We start from the raw sequence: 15,563 nt of genomic DNA on the forward strand, positions 1-15,563 counted from the left end.
CACTAGGCTAATTTGACAGAAATTTTTCCTCATTTAAACAACATTACAAAAGTCCTGCATTATAAAATAGGGTAGAATAAATCAGTGTAATCAATAAAACTATACAACAATACAAATTACATATCTTCTGAGTGGGCAGTTAATCTCTCTCTTTGCAGTCATGACTACAACATGCTCACTAAAAACAACTAAAACTGCCCAAACTATTGCTTAGTTTGTTTTGTTTTAAAAAAAGGGTGCAATTTTATTGTATATACAACCAATTTACTGGTAATACCTTGGCTTATCGCAAGGTTCTGACAAAATGTTTGTCTAGGCTTTTTTCCCTTCACTGTGAAGCACTGAAAGCTGCTATTTTTTTTCTTTTTTTTTTTCTTTTTTCTTTTTTTAGTGCACATATGTCATAATAAAGTAATGCCCAGCTAAGTGCTATAGGGGAAGGCAAAGTATGCTGGCTGGCTAGAGGAAGTGACACCATATACTGACAATCACACCATACAACAGCGCCAAACGACTATTCAACCACTTATCAGACACATATGAAAATCCAAAATGTTTTATTTTATTTTTTTTTCCTTAAATAGAGATAACCAGTAAACAATTTTCAGAACTTGGAAGTTTAAAAACGTGCATATAAAAATGGGCATTATATACTTTGTATTGAATGTGGATTGACTGCAGTCTGCTAAGAAAAATGGGGTGTGGGAGCTGAAGAGAAGGGAAGTTGTCTTTTTTTTTTTTTAAGGCTTGCTTGTGAAAGGAACAGTTGTAAAAACAAAATTGCTTGAAGCAGGGTCAGCTTAGTGCTTCACAGTTTGACTGCTTCTCTAAGAGGAGCCCTTCCTGCGCACGTGCATTCAAAAATCACAAATAAAGTACAAAGACAGACACCTAAAACACACTGCGTCAAGTGCAGCACCGACTTTGGTCAAATAAAAAAAATAAAAGAAAAATTAATCATAGCTAAGCTTTTCTACACGATATAAGCAGGTATTGCATATTTTCATATATCTGGGGGCGGGGAGGGGAATAAAGGAAGACTCCAAATAAATTGTAAAATGCAGCAACATCCAAAATACTGATATTCTAAGCATCTACAGATCTCAGAATAGCACTGCCACTGACCACAGAGGACAATAAAGACTACTCCTATCTGCGGAACAACTAACTCTCTATTTAGTTCTAGATGTTGAAACTGACAATGGCTGACATAAAAGTCACATTTACAAAAAGTGTCTCCAAATGCTTGACTAGGGAAAAACCCCTTTCAATAGAGGAGCATGTGCAACAATTCCACAAATAATCGCTATCCAGGGCAAGGCACATTGATATGGAATTTTTGTTTTCGTGCAAATTAAGGAAAAAAAACAAAACAAAACAACATCGTTTCGGGGGGGAAAGATGAGGAGCAAAGTGTCTTCCCAAGAATTTCAGTTACTTGATTGTATAGGACAGTAGTAGAACCCTTCTGAAGGGCTGAAAAACATAGTTTAAAGGCAAGTGCCTAGAGTAGGGATTACAATATTGTGTCTTAATGCACTCTACTTTATCCTACATTAGCTATATAAAAATTAGTTACTAACACTAGAACATGCAGAGACTTTCTCTGATCAGCAGGGCTTGCCAACCAGAACGTATATATATGTATAGTATAGGAAACCTTCTTGAAGTTGCATGGGAAGCAAAGGGGTGCTTCGCTGTCTGGTAGAAAAATCACTTGCACTTTTTTTTGTTCTTTTTTTGTTTGTTTTTTGTGGTTTTTTTTTTTTTTTACATAAGATACAGGACATTTGGGGGTGCAAACTTTTTTTTTTCCCTAACAAGTACCCTTGATCTGAATGGGCACCAGCATTTGTGTCAGTATTGGTTTCATTATTATTATTATTATTTTCCCATAGCCCAGTTCAGGGGCGCAAAGGTCTTTAAAATTTCTGGACAATCTCTGGAACAATGAAGTGTCTGATAACTGATAAATCCTATGTTGCCTGATACATGTAAAAATTTTCAGAATTGGCATAATCCATTATAGTGACTTCTAGCTTATAAAATTAACAGATACCATGATTTCATTTTAGTTATGTGCTTTGATAACAGAAAATAATTAATTAGCATTTAATGTAGTTAACATATTGTGGTAAAAGCACCATTAGATTTGTTTTTTTGTTTTTTTTTTTAAATTTTCCTTCAGTTTTTAAAGGGATACAAGTTTAACAATAAAAAACATAAAAAGCAAAAATAGCTCCCCTTTTTCTTGCAAGGCTGTTTTTTACCCCAATAATTTAGAGTCCTGGGGTGGAAGGACTTGAAAAACAAAAATAGAATTTTCAACAATCTCTATCTTACAAAGATATTTAGCTATCCAATGAAATTGCACTTTACTCAATTCAAAATTCGATTGTTTTGATTGATTCCTGTCAGTTTCTGTCAAAACAGACCATCTTCCCCATTTCCATGTGAATTTGTGTGTCATTGTTGAAATTGTTGAAAAAATGTTTTTTTTTTTTTTTTAAATGTAAGTGCAGCATTTCAAAACTTTTAAAAAACTGAATAGTAGTAGTAGTAGTTTGCCATTTTCGGAATTATTCTGCAACGTGAGTGGATTCACTGTCCTTCCGGGCCATGTTATCTAGTTTACTGCTGACTGCTGAACCAAACCAAACTAAAAGAAAAAATAAAAAAGGAACATAACTGCATTTTCTTTTTCCAATATGTTACAGAAAAACATTGCCCTTTGACTGTCCCGTAAGTTAGATATTGCAGATCTCAGCTACTACAAAAGACTTAGTTCTCCATGTGTCTCCTGACTGCTCAAGGAGGCTCACACCTGTGTGGGTAAATTCATGAAATACTGTGAAACAGCCGGGCTCCGTAAAGAAAGTGTGTCACAACGGGAAGTCAGTGAGCAAGGGTAGACCTTCTCCAGCCACACTGCCTAATGCTCACGCTACCACGGAAAACACTTCAAATGTTACAAAGCCCAACCATTTCCAGCACCATATGAGAAAATTACAACAGTCCCTAAAGTATTAAAAAAAAAAATCCCAAAAGGTTATGGCCTTTGCTGTTGGACCATAATGCTCGCTGTTTCCATGTACAAGTTGATTTGATTCTCCCCTTCCAGTGACAGTGAAGTTGTAACTGCGCTGGGTTGAGGATGCGTCCATGTTACAGAGTTGAGAAGGGGTCAGGTGGTCTGTCTGGTGGATGGTGGGACGCTGTGACTTTTATCCCAGGTACCAGGACTGGAAGACAAAAGGAAAAGTGCAATTAGAGGCACAATTTGGAAAATAACACATTTTAAAAGTTGCCCTTCCAACGGTGAAATCAAGATCTACGTTAGGGACGAAGAGGGGATTCACTGGGAAAAGTAAAGGAATGACAAACAGTAAATCTTGAGACACTGAAAGTGATCTCACTCTTCTGAAACTGAAATTCAATGCCTTTGTTGGGGTTTGCCAATGTTTTGAGTGTATCTTACAAAATAAAGTATTTATGTCCACTTGAAATACATATATGGGTTTTGCAGTCTGGAGAGGGCAGCTATAGGATGGCAGGAAGCTTCATCATCTGGTTTTTGATTGAACCCTCAGCACCTAGCACAGTGTCTGGAATAGAAGGTTCTCAACAAAGAAAAGTTGAATGAGTGGAGAATGGGCGAGGGGAGAGGTTCTGCGTCATGATGAGTGTCTTCTCTGATGAATTTCACAACGTCTCCTTTTCAATGAGATGTTATTGCCACATTCTTGTAACAGGCACAGATGATCAGCAGTGATATAAGAGTAAATGGAGCTATAGTAGAAAAAGTGCTGTACCAAGAATCCTGGGTGATTTAGGACAAGTCACAGCATCTCTCTTCTACTCAATTTCCTTAGATGTACATGAGGTAGATTTTATGATGTAAAATGCTCCTCTCAAGCTCAATCTTTCTAAGATAATGTTTTCAAAAATGACATAAAATAATCATGTGGTATCAAGATCTCATCCTATTAGCTACTGTGATGTCCAAAGGAAAAAAAATGAGGTCACCTGCATAGCCCTCGTTCACGCTTCCGTTCATGCGACATTTATTTAGACCCTTCCATATACCTGCTGGGCCCAGTTACCTTTTCCCTTCATAAATCCTTAGGTGATTAGCTTTGGGCAATAGTCTGATGATACGTCATTCTATATGCTGGTACTTCTTCTATGTTAGCTAAACAAAGTGACCAATTATGGTCTAATATCAGAGTCAGTTTCACAAGTGAAATAAAGTATATGGCTTTTGACAACTTTTCTCCAGAAATACCCTACCAAATTCACCACATTTATCATTATTCACAGAAAAATCATCAACCTCTAGCAAAAGTGAATGCTTCCGAAATCTCTGAGTTGACAGCATCAGAAAGGGTTCCATTTGGGTTGATTCAGTCAGATGAAGGCTCATCCGTGTCCAAGAGATTCAATTAGGTAAAGCAGGGACTCATTTGATCCCAGGATAAATGGCGAAGTGATAGCTACGTGGAGGTTGGGATAAGATTTCCTGGTCACACAAGCTACCTTTGATCTCCAGAGGACTTGAAAAAAACCTAAGCCTAAACCGAAAAACTACTCATCCTGTATACTTTTAGATGTTATTCTTTGACCACATGCTTTGAGGAACACAATAAAGCCTCTTGTGTACTGAAAGGAAATCATCCTGGCAAATACACACGGCCTAAATCGAACTGGACAAAAGAAAGAAGGGGGAAGAGAGGCGCGGGGAGGGCAGACTCCAAACTGTTATTTCTAGTGGGCCTCCCGGTGAGCTGACGTGGATCCTAGTTAGAGCCGAGTCCCCCTCTAACAAAAGTCTCAAACTTTGGGTGCGGCGAATAATGCTTACAATTTCTGTTCTCACACTTTCTAAGTCAGTTGTGAAATTCCAGACTTCTTAAATCTGACACTGTGTCGTAGTTCTCGAAGCAAGCACCTGGGACCCAGTGAGTCAGCAGAGGGAGCAGTTTTCCATACACAGTTTCTGGACACAACCTTGGTGCACTACAAAAATCTGCAGTGCCTCTACGCTTCTCTAAAAAAGCGAAGCAAAGGAAAAAAAAAGTTTCTTCACACATCTTACTATTCAGTGTGTGCCTTGCCGACAAGGTTACCCCAGAGCAGCTCTGTAATCCTTCACTGAAATAGGCTTTATTGATTGCTCTGGTCTATTGTTCTCTTTTCAAGTCCCCCAAGTTCAAGTTCATCCTGGTGTTACATCATGTCTGGTTGCTACGAGCAACCAGACAGACCCAGACGTGACTATCATTAGCAAGAAACCCTCCGTTCTCCTCCCACCAACCTTCCAGTGGCTCTGACGTAGCAGGCTCACTGCAAACACATTGAAGTATTTATTCTGCCTAATTTATGACCTACACAGCAAGCAAGACCCCCACTCCAAAAACCAACACTGTTGTATATTTAATTAATCTGTCTTTCTCTGGCACTTGGGAAAGTTAGACAAAGGACTAATTATTGTGTTTCACTCTCCACACTTTTCTTTTGGGGGGTGAATATTTGCATGGGAAAGAAAACTACAGGCCCAGCCTTGGCCACCCCCCCCGCCCCTTTTTCTTTTTGCCCTATTGACATTTCATGAAATACTTCAGCTGCTTAAGGGAATTATAAAAAAAATGCGATGTGAATGTTACTCCTTCTGAGTTGGTATTCAGTAACACAAATCAACTCATGACATGTTTAAATTTAAATGCTAACCACACACTCTCAGAGTTACTTTAAAGGTTAGTTTTTAATCAATAGAAGTTGCTGACTCCTAGTTTTGGAGCCGCGCACTGCAGCTCTTGGGCTTTTGTCTAACGTTAAAGCTTTCAAACTTTTTTTTTTCCTTGGGATGATTTTAGCAATGATTTGCAGACACAGAAGGCTATTGTGCTCTGACCAGCAACATGTCACCAGAGGAGCGAGTTGCCCTGGGGTGGGGTGTCAATATGGCTCCTGAAGGCCTGGGTTAGGGGTCTTTAAGAACCCGTGAAAAAAACTTAATTAACCCTTTCAGGCCCAAACCAAAACCTATTCTCAAACTTTTTCACTCCTATAATTTGACCATTAGTCCTTATTTCCACATTACACTAATCTTCATGACAATTAACCCGGCTACTTGACCAAAGCTTTCCAGAATGGGAAGTCAGCCGGTTAGGGGAACCACACAGGGATTTTTTTTTTTTTTTTTGAATGAGGGCTCTTTGATTAAATAATTTATTTGTAGAGATGGCAGATAAACCATTATAATGCTAAAAAAAAATCCATCCATTTCAACGAATGTTCTCATGATCAGTTTGTGGCTGAAGACCCTCCTAAGTCCGTTACGGACGAGCGTGATCGTCGCACGTGTGTAAGCCACTCGACTTCTAAAAACTTCCATGAACTACGAATGACGTCCAGTGAACAAGATAATGTTTGGAAAAGCCCATTTTTCTCTTGTGATGTTTTATTATAAAATCTATTATTCAAGCAGAGTGCAAGTTTCAAAACATTACTTGACGAATAATTCTGGGCATTTTCTTCTTGGAACGTACAAGAAAAATATTAAAGAAATCTGAGATTGTTAAATTGGTGGGGTTGAGGAGAAAATCACTGGGAAAGTGTTGCCACATTAAACAAAATTCATTTATGGAGAGTCAAAAAATTGTCTTCAGATATTTACTGACACAAGCTTAGGTTTCTTATGGTTTCTGCCTTCATATTTTATAGCCCTTCAATCTAACCTCCTGTATCCAGATGGACTACAAAGGAATCTCTGTCCCTTATCTGCAGTGAGTTCCAATATTACAATACAATATCAGACGATGTTATCTTGATACATTTACATTAAGGAAGTAAACACAGAGCTTTGATCTGTTTTTTTTTTCCTTGCGGACTCTCAGCTATAGTAGTTTTGGAGGTCCATAAATCCACACTCCCACGGGGGCTCGAGTTAAGTAAAATTACTCTGTTACATTCACAATTTCTACAGTTTGGGATGTGCTAAAGGAGGAGGGGAGGGGGCTGGAAGGCGGGGGGTAATTGTCCTCTCTCAGTGTTCAAGGTGAAACATCAAAAGAAATCTGCAGTCCAGGACCAGAGCTCAGCTTTCCTCTTCTCCAGTCAAATGAAGAAGTAATCTCATCAGGTTGGAAAGTGCTGACTAAGGATTTAATAAAGTGCCTGCAGATGTGGCGTCTCTAAGGTATTCAACTCATGTAATGCAAAACAGCTCCACACTGAATGTGCTTATAAAATTTCATTTAACCATTGCAGCGTGACTTTTTTTTTTTTCCACCTTTCTCTAAGGAGTTTTATCACACTTCCCGCCCCTTAATTTATAGCTCCATGAAAGTTCGAATCCCATTCTGCCAGGATTCTGGAATACTCACAGTAGTCAGGTTTTATGAACCATAAACAACATCTATCCGGCTGCATCGTAAGCAGGAAGCCTGAAATGGCTCTTGGTAGCTTTGAAAGCAGTCTCTTTCCTTTCCTATGTTGTAGGGAGAGCAATTAGGAAACTGAGGTTACTTTCCAAAATTTGGTCAGGAAGGTGCCTAAGACATGGTTGATGAAGACTCAACTTCTTAGTTAACACCAAACATGCTAATGCAAATAACGACTTTTAAAAAGGCTTTTAATTACACTTTTCACTAAGAGGGCAGGATGTATATTTTAGAAACAAAAGGAAACGCAGGTCTGTTTGAGATAGCTATATTTCACTTTAACCAAAAAAAGGGAGAGGGTGCTAGGGGTGGGGGTGGGGAGGGCGGAACAGACTGTGACGCAGCAGAATCTGTTTTTCAAATTAAAAAGTTAAACAAAAGGCCTCAAGGGCAAAGTTGAACACTGCGGAAGGAGGTTGTTAATGTGGAATCCAGAACTGGGTGTGACACTTTGCTTTCTTCTCCAGGCAAGGTGGGTTATTTCAGGACATTCACACACAGAAAACAGAAACACACAAATACAGGGAGGGAGGCCTCGGGCCCCAGTCCCCACTCCTTCCTACTCCATCAGCCCCCGAAGAGGATGCTGCCAACCAGTACTGCATGAGTTGCAGTCAACGTTTTGACTTCTCTCTTGAGAAGATGCTACCTCTACTGGGTCACACTAATCCAGTTAGTCATTTTTGGCTTCCTGCTCTTGTTCGATGAGCTCAAGCCCACCGTTTAGCCCAAATGAGTTGTCCTTGGCAAATCAGCCAGAGGTCTGGTAGACTCCCCTGCCCGCTTCTAATCCAATGGAAATGGACAGGGCCTCGGAGTGCACTCCTGGCTTCTCACGTTAGTATACATCATTTGGGAGTCCTTCATCACTTACATAACAAGTACTAGCATCTACTGTGTGCTTTGTATGCTAGGCTCTGGGGATATAATGAATACAACAAATACGGTACCTGCTCTTAAGGAGTTGCCCTGCAGAAAGAAAGCGCTGGATTTTAGACTTCTATATCCTTCAAGAGACCAGCTACCCTGATCTTCTCACAGCTGGATCTTTAAAAACTTTTGTCAGCTGATAAGGCTGAGTATACAATGTCCGAGGGACCCGGGACCTAGTCCCACTTTTTCCACTGACTAGTTGTGTGACTTGAAGTAAGCAGGCCTCTGTCCTCTGGCCCCCAGAGGACTACTGTAGGGCCATTCTGCATTCCATGAGGGGAAAGCAGTTTCTAACACTGGCTCCTTCTGACAAAGGTGACATGCTGTACCCAGGTGTCAGTTATCGGTCTTGCCAGCCACAGGCTTTGATCTCTGCAGCCATTTTTCTTGTGTGATTTTGTTAATTAAAGAAAGCCTGTTTTCAATAACACTAAACCAAGACTTGTTTATTGTACAGGAAACTACTAAAATGTTAACGGGCAGCGACTGGCCCTGCTTACCTTTGCGGCCTTATCTTTTCACTGCTGGTACTCAACACTCGTGCGGTGTTAACCTTCTTCCAGATCCCCCAAAGCCAAATACTTTCTCTCTGCTGGGCCTTGACGAAGGGGTCCCCCTCTCCTTGGCTTTGCTAATGCTGGCTAGTCTTTGCTGTCTCAGATTATCAGTCCCTTCTTCCAAGGGGTCTTTCTCCAGGCCTTTAGTCCCGGGGTATTCCCTCTGTCCCAGTCACTGAACTGTCATGACCTATTTTTTTCCCTCAAGAAAACAAACTGTCTTCTTGCATGTGGCATCTCCAGAGGCTTAATAAATACTGTTGAATAAAGGAAGAATGGAAGAAATGAGGTATCTCGAAGGCTCGCAAAGCCTGGTGCCGGTTACTCCAACAAGGCATTTAGATGGGTGACTTCTAGTACAGCCGTGCCACATCCATGCTCATGCCTCATGTCCACATCTCCCCAGGTGAAGGTGCTCTCCCCAGAGAGACACAGGTCTCCACAAGCCGCCCCAGGCAGTTCTGATGGAAAAGCTCTTGTGACGGGGCCAACTGCAGCCAACTGCGGCCGTAGCATGTGCAATAGTTTTGTAACATGGACCACGGCCTACTTACTACGAGCGCAGAGGAGTTGTCCAAACCACCACTCCCTGGAGAGTGACCGTGCTGCTCCCGGCCAAGACCTCCGTTTGGTTCAAACCTCAAGACGGGAAAACACTAATCTTTTTACCCAATAAGCCATCCAGCACCTCCAAACCTTGAGAGTACATACACAATCCAATTATTCCAACGGTCGTTCCAAAGTCTGACTCTTTCACCGTATTCCAACTTGCCCTAGTGTCTGCCTCACCATCAAGTAAAGTTCTTTTTTTCTGGTTTCCCTTTACATTTTTATCAAGTAATCTTTTACCTTGTGAAACCAAAGACTTCCGAATTAAAAACTGCACTCTGGCTCACTCAGATTTGCTCTGCCGACTTATTGGAGGGCTGAGTGCACAGTGGTGAGAGGTGGGACGCTGGAGTCAGAGTTAACAGAATCCCATCATTTAACTAGTACACCATTACATGCTAGTTAAGTGATCTTAGGTAAGTTAGTTAGCACCCCTGCGTCTCAGCTTTAGACTCCGGGAAATGGAGATAACAACTTTATCAGTTTTTGTGGGGACCGAATGAGCTAATGCCTGGAAAGAGACAAGTACCGAAAAGCCAAAAGCCAGGGTAGATGGGTTCTCTAACTATAAAGTGTGTACAGGCCTTAAAGTCCACAGGAGACCTACAGGGGACCAGTTCCCTTGGAAAGGCATTGATCAACAAGGCGGCTTTCTCTCATTTAATGATATAATTTCTTAGTTAAAGGTAGCAGTTGCGTCAGTTCCATTTCCCCAGTTGCAGAAGAAAGTTCTTGAGAAAATAAAAATCTGTCTTTAATTGCGGTATTAAAATCAGAGCAGCGAAACCAACTGCACAAAAGGAATTGGCTCAAGTTTATGAAAGGCATTTGGGCCCTTGCCTTGCAAGGCTGAACTGCATGCCTTGGAAGTTGGGGATGAGGGGGAGAGGGGATCCGGGGTCGGGTGGGGGGGAGGGAAGGGGGGAAGGGGGGGAGGGTGTGGAGGGAGGGAGTAGTCAGGCAACCAAGTGGGACAGAAACAATCCTATTTTGGTTTTTGTTAGCGAATGGCATACTACATAGATCAGAGACTTCTTATAAAATACAAACCCCCAGTGTACACAAAGCACAGGAAAATGTGAGGAAAAAAGGGAAAAACGAAAAGCAGCTTAGGGTGTGTTAACGCTGCTATTCTGTCAGCTTAAAGAGTATTTTATGCTTGATCAACAGCTCTTTTTTATTGTGCTTTTCTTTCATTCATTCAAGACATCAAAGCCAGGCACCACCAGTGTACCTGCCCTTCTGGAGCCGCTTGAGAGGGGGTCCTAATGAAGCACGACTCTGGGAGCGGAGACCCCCGTGGACACGGCAGTTCAAAGGGAATATTTCAACAATGATTACATTTTGTAAATCTTTTTATGAAAGAGACAGCTTATTTCCTGCTTTTTCATGAAAAATAGATTATCCATTAAAGTGAGCCCACGCCACGGAAGCTGCTTGAGATCTGAGGTGCAGCGTGGAGATTAGGGGAACAAGGACCCGATGAAATCGTCCAGAGTTCCTATCTATTTGCCTACGATGGCACGGCGTCTGCTCTGGGAGGAGCCCGGACGGTGCGCTGGACGGCTCTGCTGCGGAAAAGGCGGTGACCGGGGTGTTCTGAGGTGGATTTTTCAGCTTGGGCCTTGTGTCTTATTATTTGTGCTTTAAGATGTTTTTTGATTCCACAAAGTCCAGCCAAATATCAGAAGGCATCAGGCAACCCCTTTTATTGCACAAAAGTAAGATGAAAGATTTTAGTTACAGATTCATTAAATGCTGTATTTTAATGCTCTGAAAAGGGACGACCCCTTTTCCGTATGGGAAGTTAGCCATAAAAAAAAAAAGCTGGCTCTGGGCTGAAGATACAATACAGGCTTTATTATTGGCTAATGTCAGCCCCAAAGGCAAAAATAAAGAAGGCAGCCTGGCCCTTTGTAATTTCTGATTTTCAACATTAAATAATCTTTCCCCTAGTCTTTCTTTCTTTTTTTCTTTTTTGGCGGCAGGCAGGGAGAGTTGAGGGGAACAGGGCAGGAAGAGAGTATGATTTCCTGGGGAGCTATGAAATGAAAAAAATGTATGTTTTCTACACATCAGATTCCAATTTTAATTAAATGCCTGCTGTCTAACAAGTGCAGACGGTCACACTTGGGGCTGGCCCAATGGTGGCCCAGGGAGGTAACCTTTCTGGTTTAAAAAGAGAGGCGTGGGAGTGGAGGTCGGCGCGCAGCCGAGCGTGGCCACATTACAATAATCACGCCACCAAGTGCTTCCCCACTCCTGCTCTTCCCCCAGAGCCGAAAAGCTCTTCCCAAACATGACTCAGGTTCACAGTAAATCTATCATGTAGATTTACTGTTCCGATTGTGCAGGTAGATAAAATCTGGTAAGGAAGAAAATAACATTGAAGTGAAAAGTTCAGTAATTTCAAAAATTCTCCCGGAGACCTCCTGCAAGAGAACGACAGAAGACCTGCTACTTTGCCAGAAACGAATTCCCCAACGAACCTTTCCAGTCAAGGAGCCCTTTAGGCACTGGATGGTACTTGCCCCCTGGACCCATTCCCACCCCCGCGGGTAACCTCTTTGCCAGGCCCCGAGCACAGGTCTTTGCTTCGGACCTTCTCTGTTCCCTGTCCAGGGTCCTTCCTTCTGTCCTTTCCAGTCCCAGTTTCCTGCCTCCCTCCACCCACCCCTCCAGCCAGTCTCTCTCTCTCTCTCTCTCTCCCTCTCCACCTGTGTTCGATCCCCCACAAGAATGACGGCAGACCCCCACTCTCTCAAAGGCTATGCAAAGCAGCAGCCCTCCCCACTCCATTCACTGGATTAAGAGGAAGGAAGAGGGCACACTCAACTGCAACCGCAACTACCCGCCTGGCAGCCGGGACGGAAGCTTGTGTATTGAGCCAAACAAGTGAGGCGCAGAGGCGGGATCAGGACGGAGCGCAGAGCAGGTTGTAGCATCTCGGTTCTCAGATTCTTGAGAGGAGAGAGCGAGAGTACAGTAAGATACAACTCAGCACCGGACGCTGAGGCAGGGGCCTGGGTTCAAGTCTCGGCTCCGTCACTGGCTGCCCTGCGATTTTGGCTGCTCTGATTACACTACGAGGATCCCGTTCCTACACTTTTACCTTCTGGGAACACCTGCTCTTCAATTGTATGGGTCCAGGAGTCATCTTTTCCTTGTTCACTGTGTAGATGTGATACTGGCAGGGATAAAACTGTTCATATCCCTCACTGAGGTTAGAAGGAGCTTGACCATGCAAAAAGTCAGAGACCCAAATTCTAGTCTGTGTGACATCAGGGGTCACAACTTTACGTATCTGTAGAACAGGCCTCAGTATACCAGTTGTTATAACATTATTATATTATTGGGGGGAGGAAATAACAAACATAGAGACAGAGCTTTGAAATACTGGCCTAAAATGTAAGCAGCATCATTAAGGGAGGCATTGGTGTGATCTAGATGTCACCCGACGGGGTTAGGGTTTCATCGGAGCCAACTGCCCTGGATAGAAATGGAATGATTTCCCCAAGTCCAGTCAAAGTTCTTACGTGACATCCCTGAAAGCACAAACTAGGGATCAGTGAACAATGCTTTCCTCCTCCTTCTGAAAATGTGGTAGGATTTAGGGTTTTATGGCAACAAAACTTGTCTTTGTTAAGACGTGACTTGCAAAACAAACCCACATTGGGGAGTTGGCAGTTTCAAATGACAGTACTTTTTTTTTAATGCTGAAACAGCAAATGCTTTTTATGTTCAGATTTTTTTCCTTCTATATTTGTAGATTAAATTTACAACTAAGCAATATTCACTACTACAAACAATTAGACTCTTCCTGAATATTCTTCCAGTTGGAAGCTTCTCGGTAGGGCTGGGTTGGGGGACTGTGCAAAGGTGAAATCCAACAGCATGAAGGGTCTCTGTCAAAGGTCTTATCAACGATTTGGACGTGAACGTAACATATGGGATCAACAGAGCTACTAGGCTTCCCTGTCAGGAATCTATGCTTCTGGGAGAGAGGTAGTACCATTCTAACACAGAAAATTTAATTCATTTTTACCTTTTAGTAATGACTTTAAAGATGGTGATTTCATAAGCAAAGATTCCTGAAGACATATTTAAGACTGTGTCATAAAATCAAGCACGCAAACAAAATCACTTACTTTGTTTTCAGATGAATTCTACTTGGTAGTGCTCTCCTAGTAACTGAGATTTAAGAACAAACTCAGAACTCGTGCACACAGTGCCGATTTGGAACAGTTCCATACCTATCACTTTACTATATTTTAATGAAACCAGTTACAGATTGGATGATGGTTATGTGTTCTTTGGCTTTTTAAATACGCTTTTCTCTTGTTAAATCACCCTATGGCTAGGAGATCCCATCGTTCACTTTGCAAGAATGGTGGCAAATTCAAATGACACATATTAACTTTCTTTCTGATTCTGCGATCACAAAAATCTTGCAAAGATGCCACCTTGTGCTATCCTAAAGGCAGTTCAGTTAAAAAAAAAAAATTACTCGAAGACTTTCTTTTCTTTTAAAGAAGTGAATTGTCTGAGCTGAAATATGGCTTCCTGTTCTACTGCATCAGCTTTCTGTGTTGTTCTCCAGGAACAGGTTTACAAGTTCAAGTTCAGGTTTAAACTAAATAAAACACTCCTCAGGAGTTTATAACTGAGCCTCATTTACATGTGCTCCCTCTGAACTCTACCGGCCTCTGTACACTAGTTTCCAAGGCTTGGGGGAGGAATGTTTTACAGTTGGAATCTGTACTGCTTTCTCAGGCATTTTAGACTCAGAGGCCAGGCAACAGCAAGCTTCAGTTAGTATTAAAAGTTTCCTCAGATCTACTATAAAGTCAAAGAGAGAGGGGAAGAAAGACGAGGCCAGGCCTGGAGAACTGAATCTTCTTAATTTTCCCGATAAGGCTTTCGTGGTAACATTCCAGTTAAAAAGATTCTGGATGCAAATTCTAGAATTCCATAGTCATGACTTTAGATTTCTCTGAAATCATTTTCAACTCTTTGTGGAAAGTGGTCAATGCATACTTATTCTCTCCAAATATAAGACCTAGGGTTTGTGTAAACTGGTTTTCTGACTTGAAAAATACAGTTAAAAAGTGTTATGAAGATAAATGTCCCCAACTCAGAAGGGACTCCTTATTATGTTTATGAAAAAACCTAAGGGATTTTTGAGGTCAAAAAGATCTCAGGGATTTTCCAGCCAACAAAGTTACACTAGAGAGGAAGGAATGGCTATTTTTGGTTTAGAAGCTTGAAGGGTTGAAGTAGGGCTTCTGAGATGCTCATAGAAATCAATCTGGAGAGAACTGGTTTCCTGGCTGACTGAGATTAAGACTCAGTTTCCTTGCTAAACAAGGGTCCTGGAGTTCAGAGAAAGCAGTGATGGTCTTTGTGGACAGAAATGGAAGGAGAGCCGGACAAACAATACCAAGAACTCTGCCACTCAACTTCTCTGTGAATTTGAGTTTGGCAAGAAAGTGGGTACAGCAATAATAAACCAATGCTTCAAACACCTGAGTGTTACTCTATAGCATCTCGGCCCTGGAGCAGTTTCCTGATAGGTGAGCATACCCGGCATTGCAGGGTGTGGCATGCCCAGTACTCCAGCTTCAGCAGCTGCATCCCTGCACAGTGACAGGTGATAAGTCAGATAAATAGCTCAAAAGAAAGCACTGCTGTGGGGATTCAGAGAAGAAACTACCTGGCTCAGGGAAGATGGACTGAGTCCATCGTGAATCTGGTCTCAGTTTGTGCCTCTGATTAAGAACACCTTCCTAGCACCGTGGTTGTGAGGATGAAGTGAAATAATACATGAAAATATGGAAGCGTTTTGTCTTTTAACTTAAGTTAAACTAAGCTGTTAAACAAAGGTGATGCTTTTTTTATGTATGTGTCTTCCTTTCTGACATGGGGAAGACAGAAACCTCATCTCTATATGCTAGCCCACATAGCTTCTTGGCCTGGTACTTAATGGGCAGTCACTTTTCTTGGATAAATACAGTAACAGCCT

General features: G+C 41.8%; 1 protein-coding gene across 3 annotated transcripts in view; it reads right to left on the minus strand.

The window, feature by feature from the left end:
* Positions 1–540: 540 nt before the first annotated feature.
* Positions 541–15,563, minus strand: part of NFIA (nuclear factor I A) — a gene marked incomplete at its 3' end in the record, with an annotated part of 387,320 nt that continues 372,297 nt past the window's right edge. For all 3 annotated transcript variants that reach the window (XM_082651779.1, XM_082651780.1, XM_082651778.1), the window contains one exon: positions 541–3,242. In XM_082651779.1, the coding sequence (XP_082507905.1) occupies positions 3,225–3,242 (18 nt within the window). The remainder of the gene's footprint in view (positions 3,243–15,563) is intronic.

This window comes from Grampus griseus (genome assembly GCF_964374135.1).
Source record: "Grampus griseus genome assembly, chromosome: 1".
Taxonomy (NCBI): Eukaryota; Metazoa; Chordata; class Mammalia; order Artiodactyla; family Delphinidae; genus Grampus; species Grampus griseus.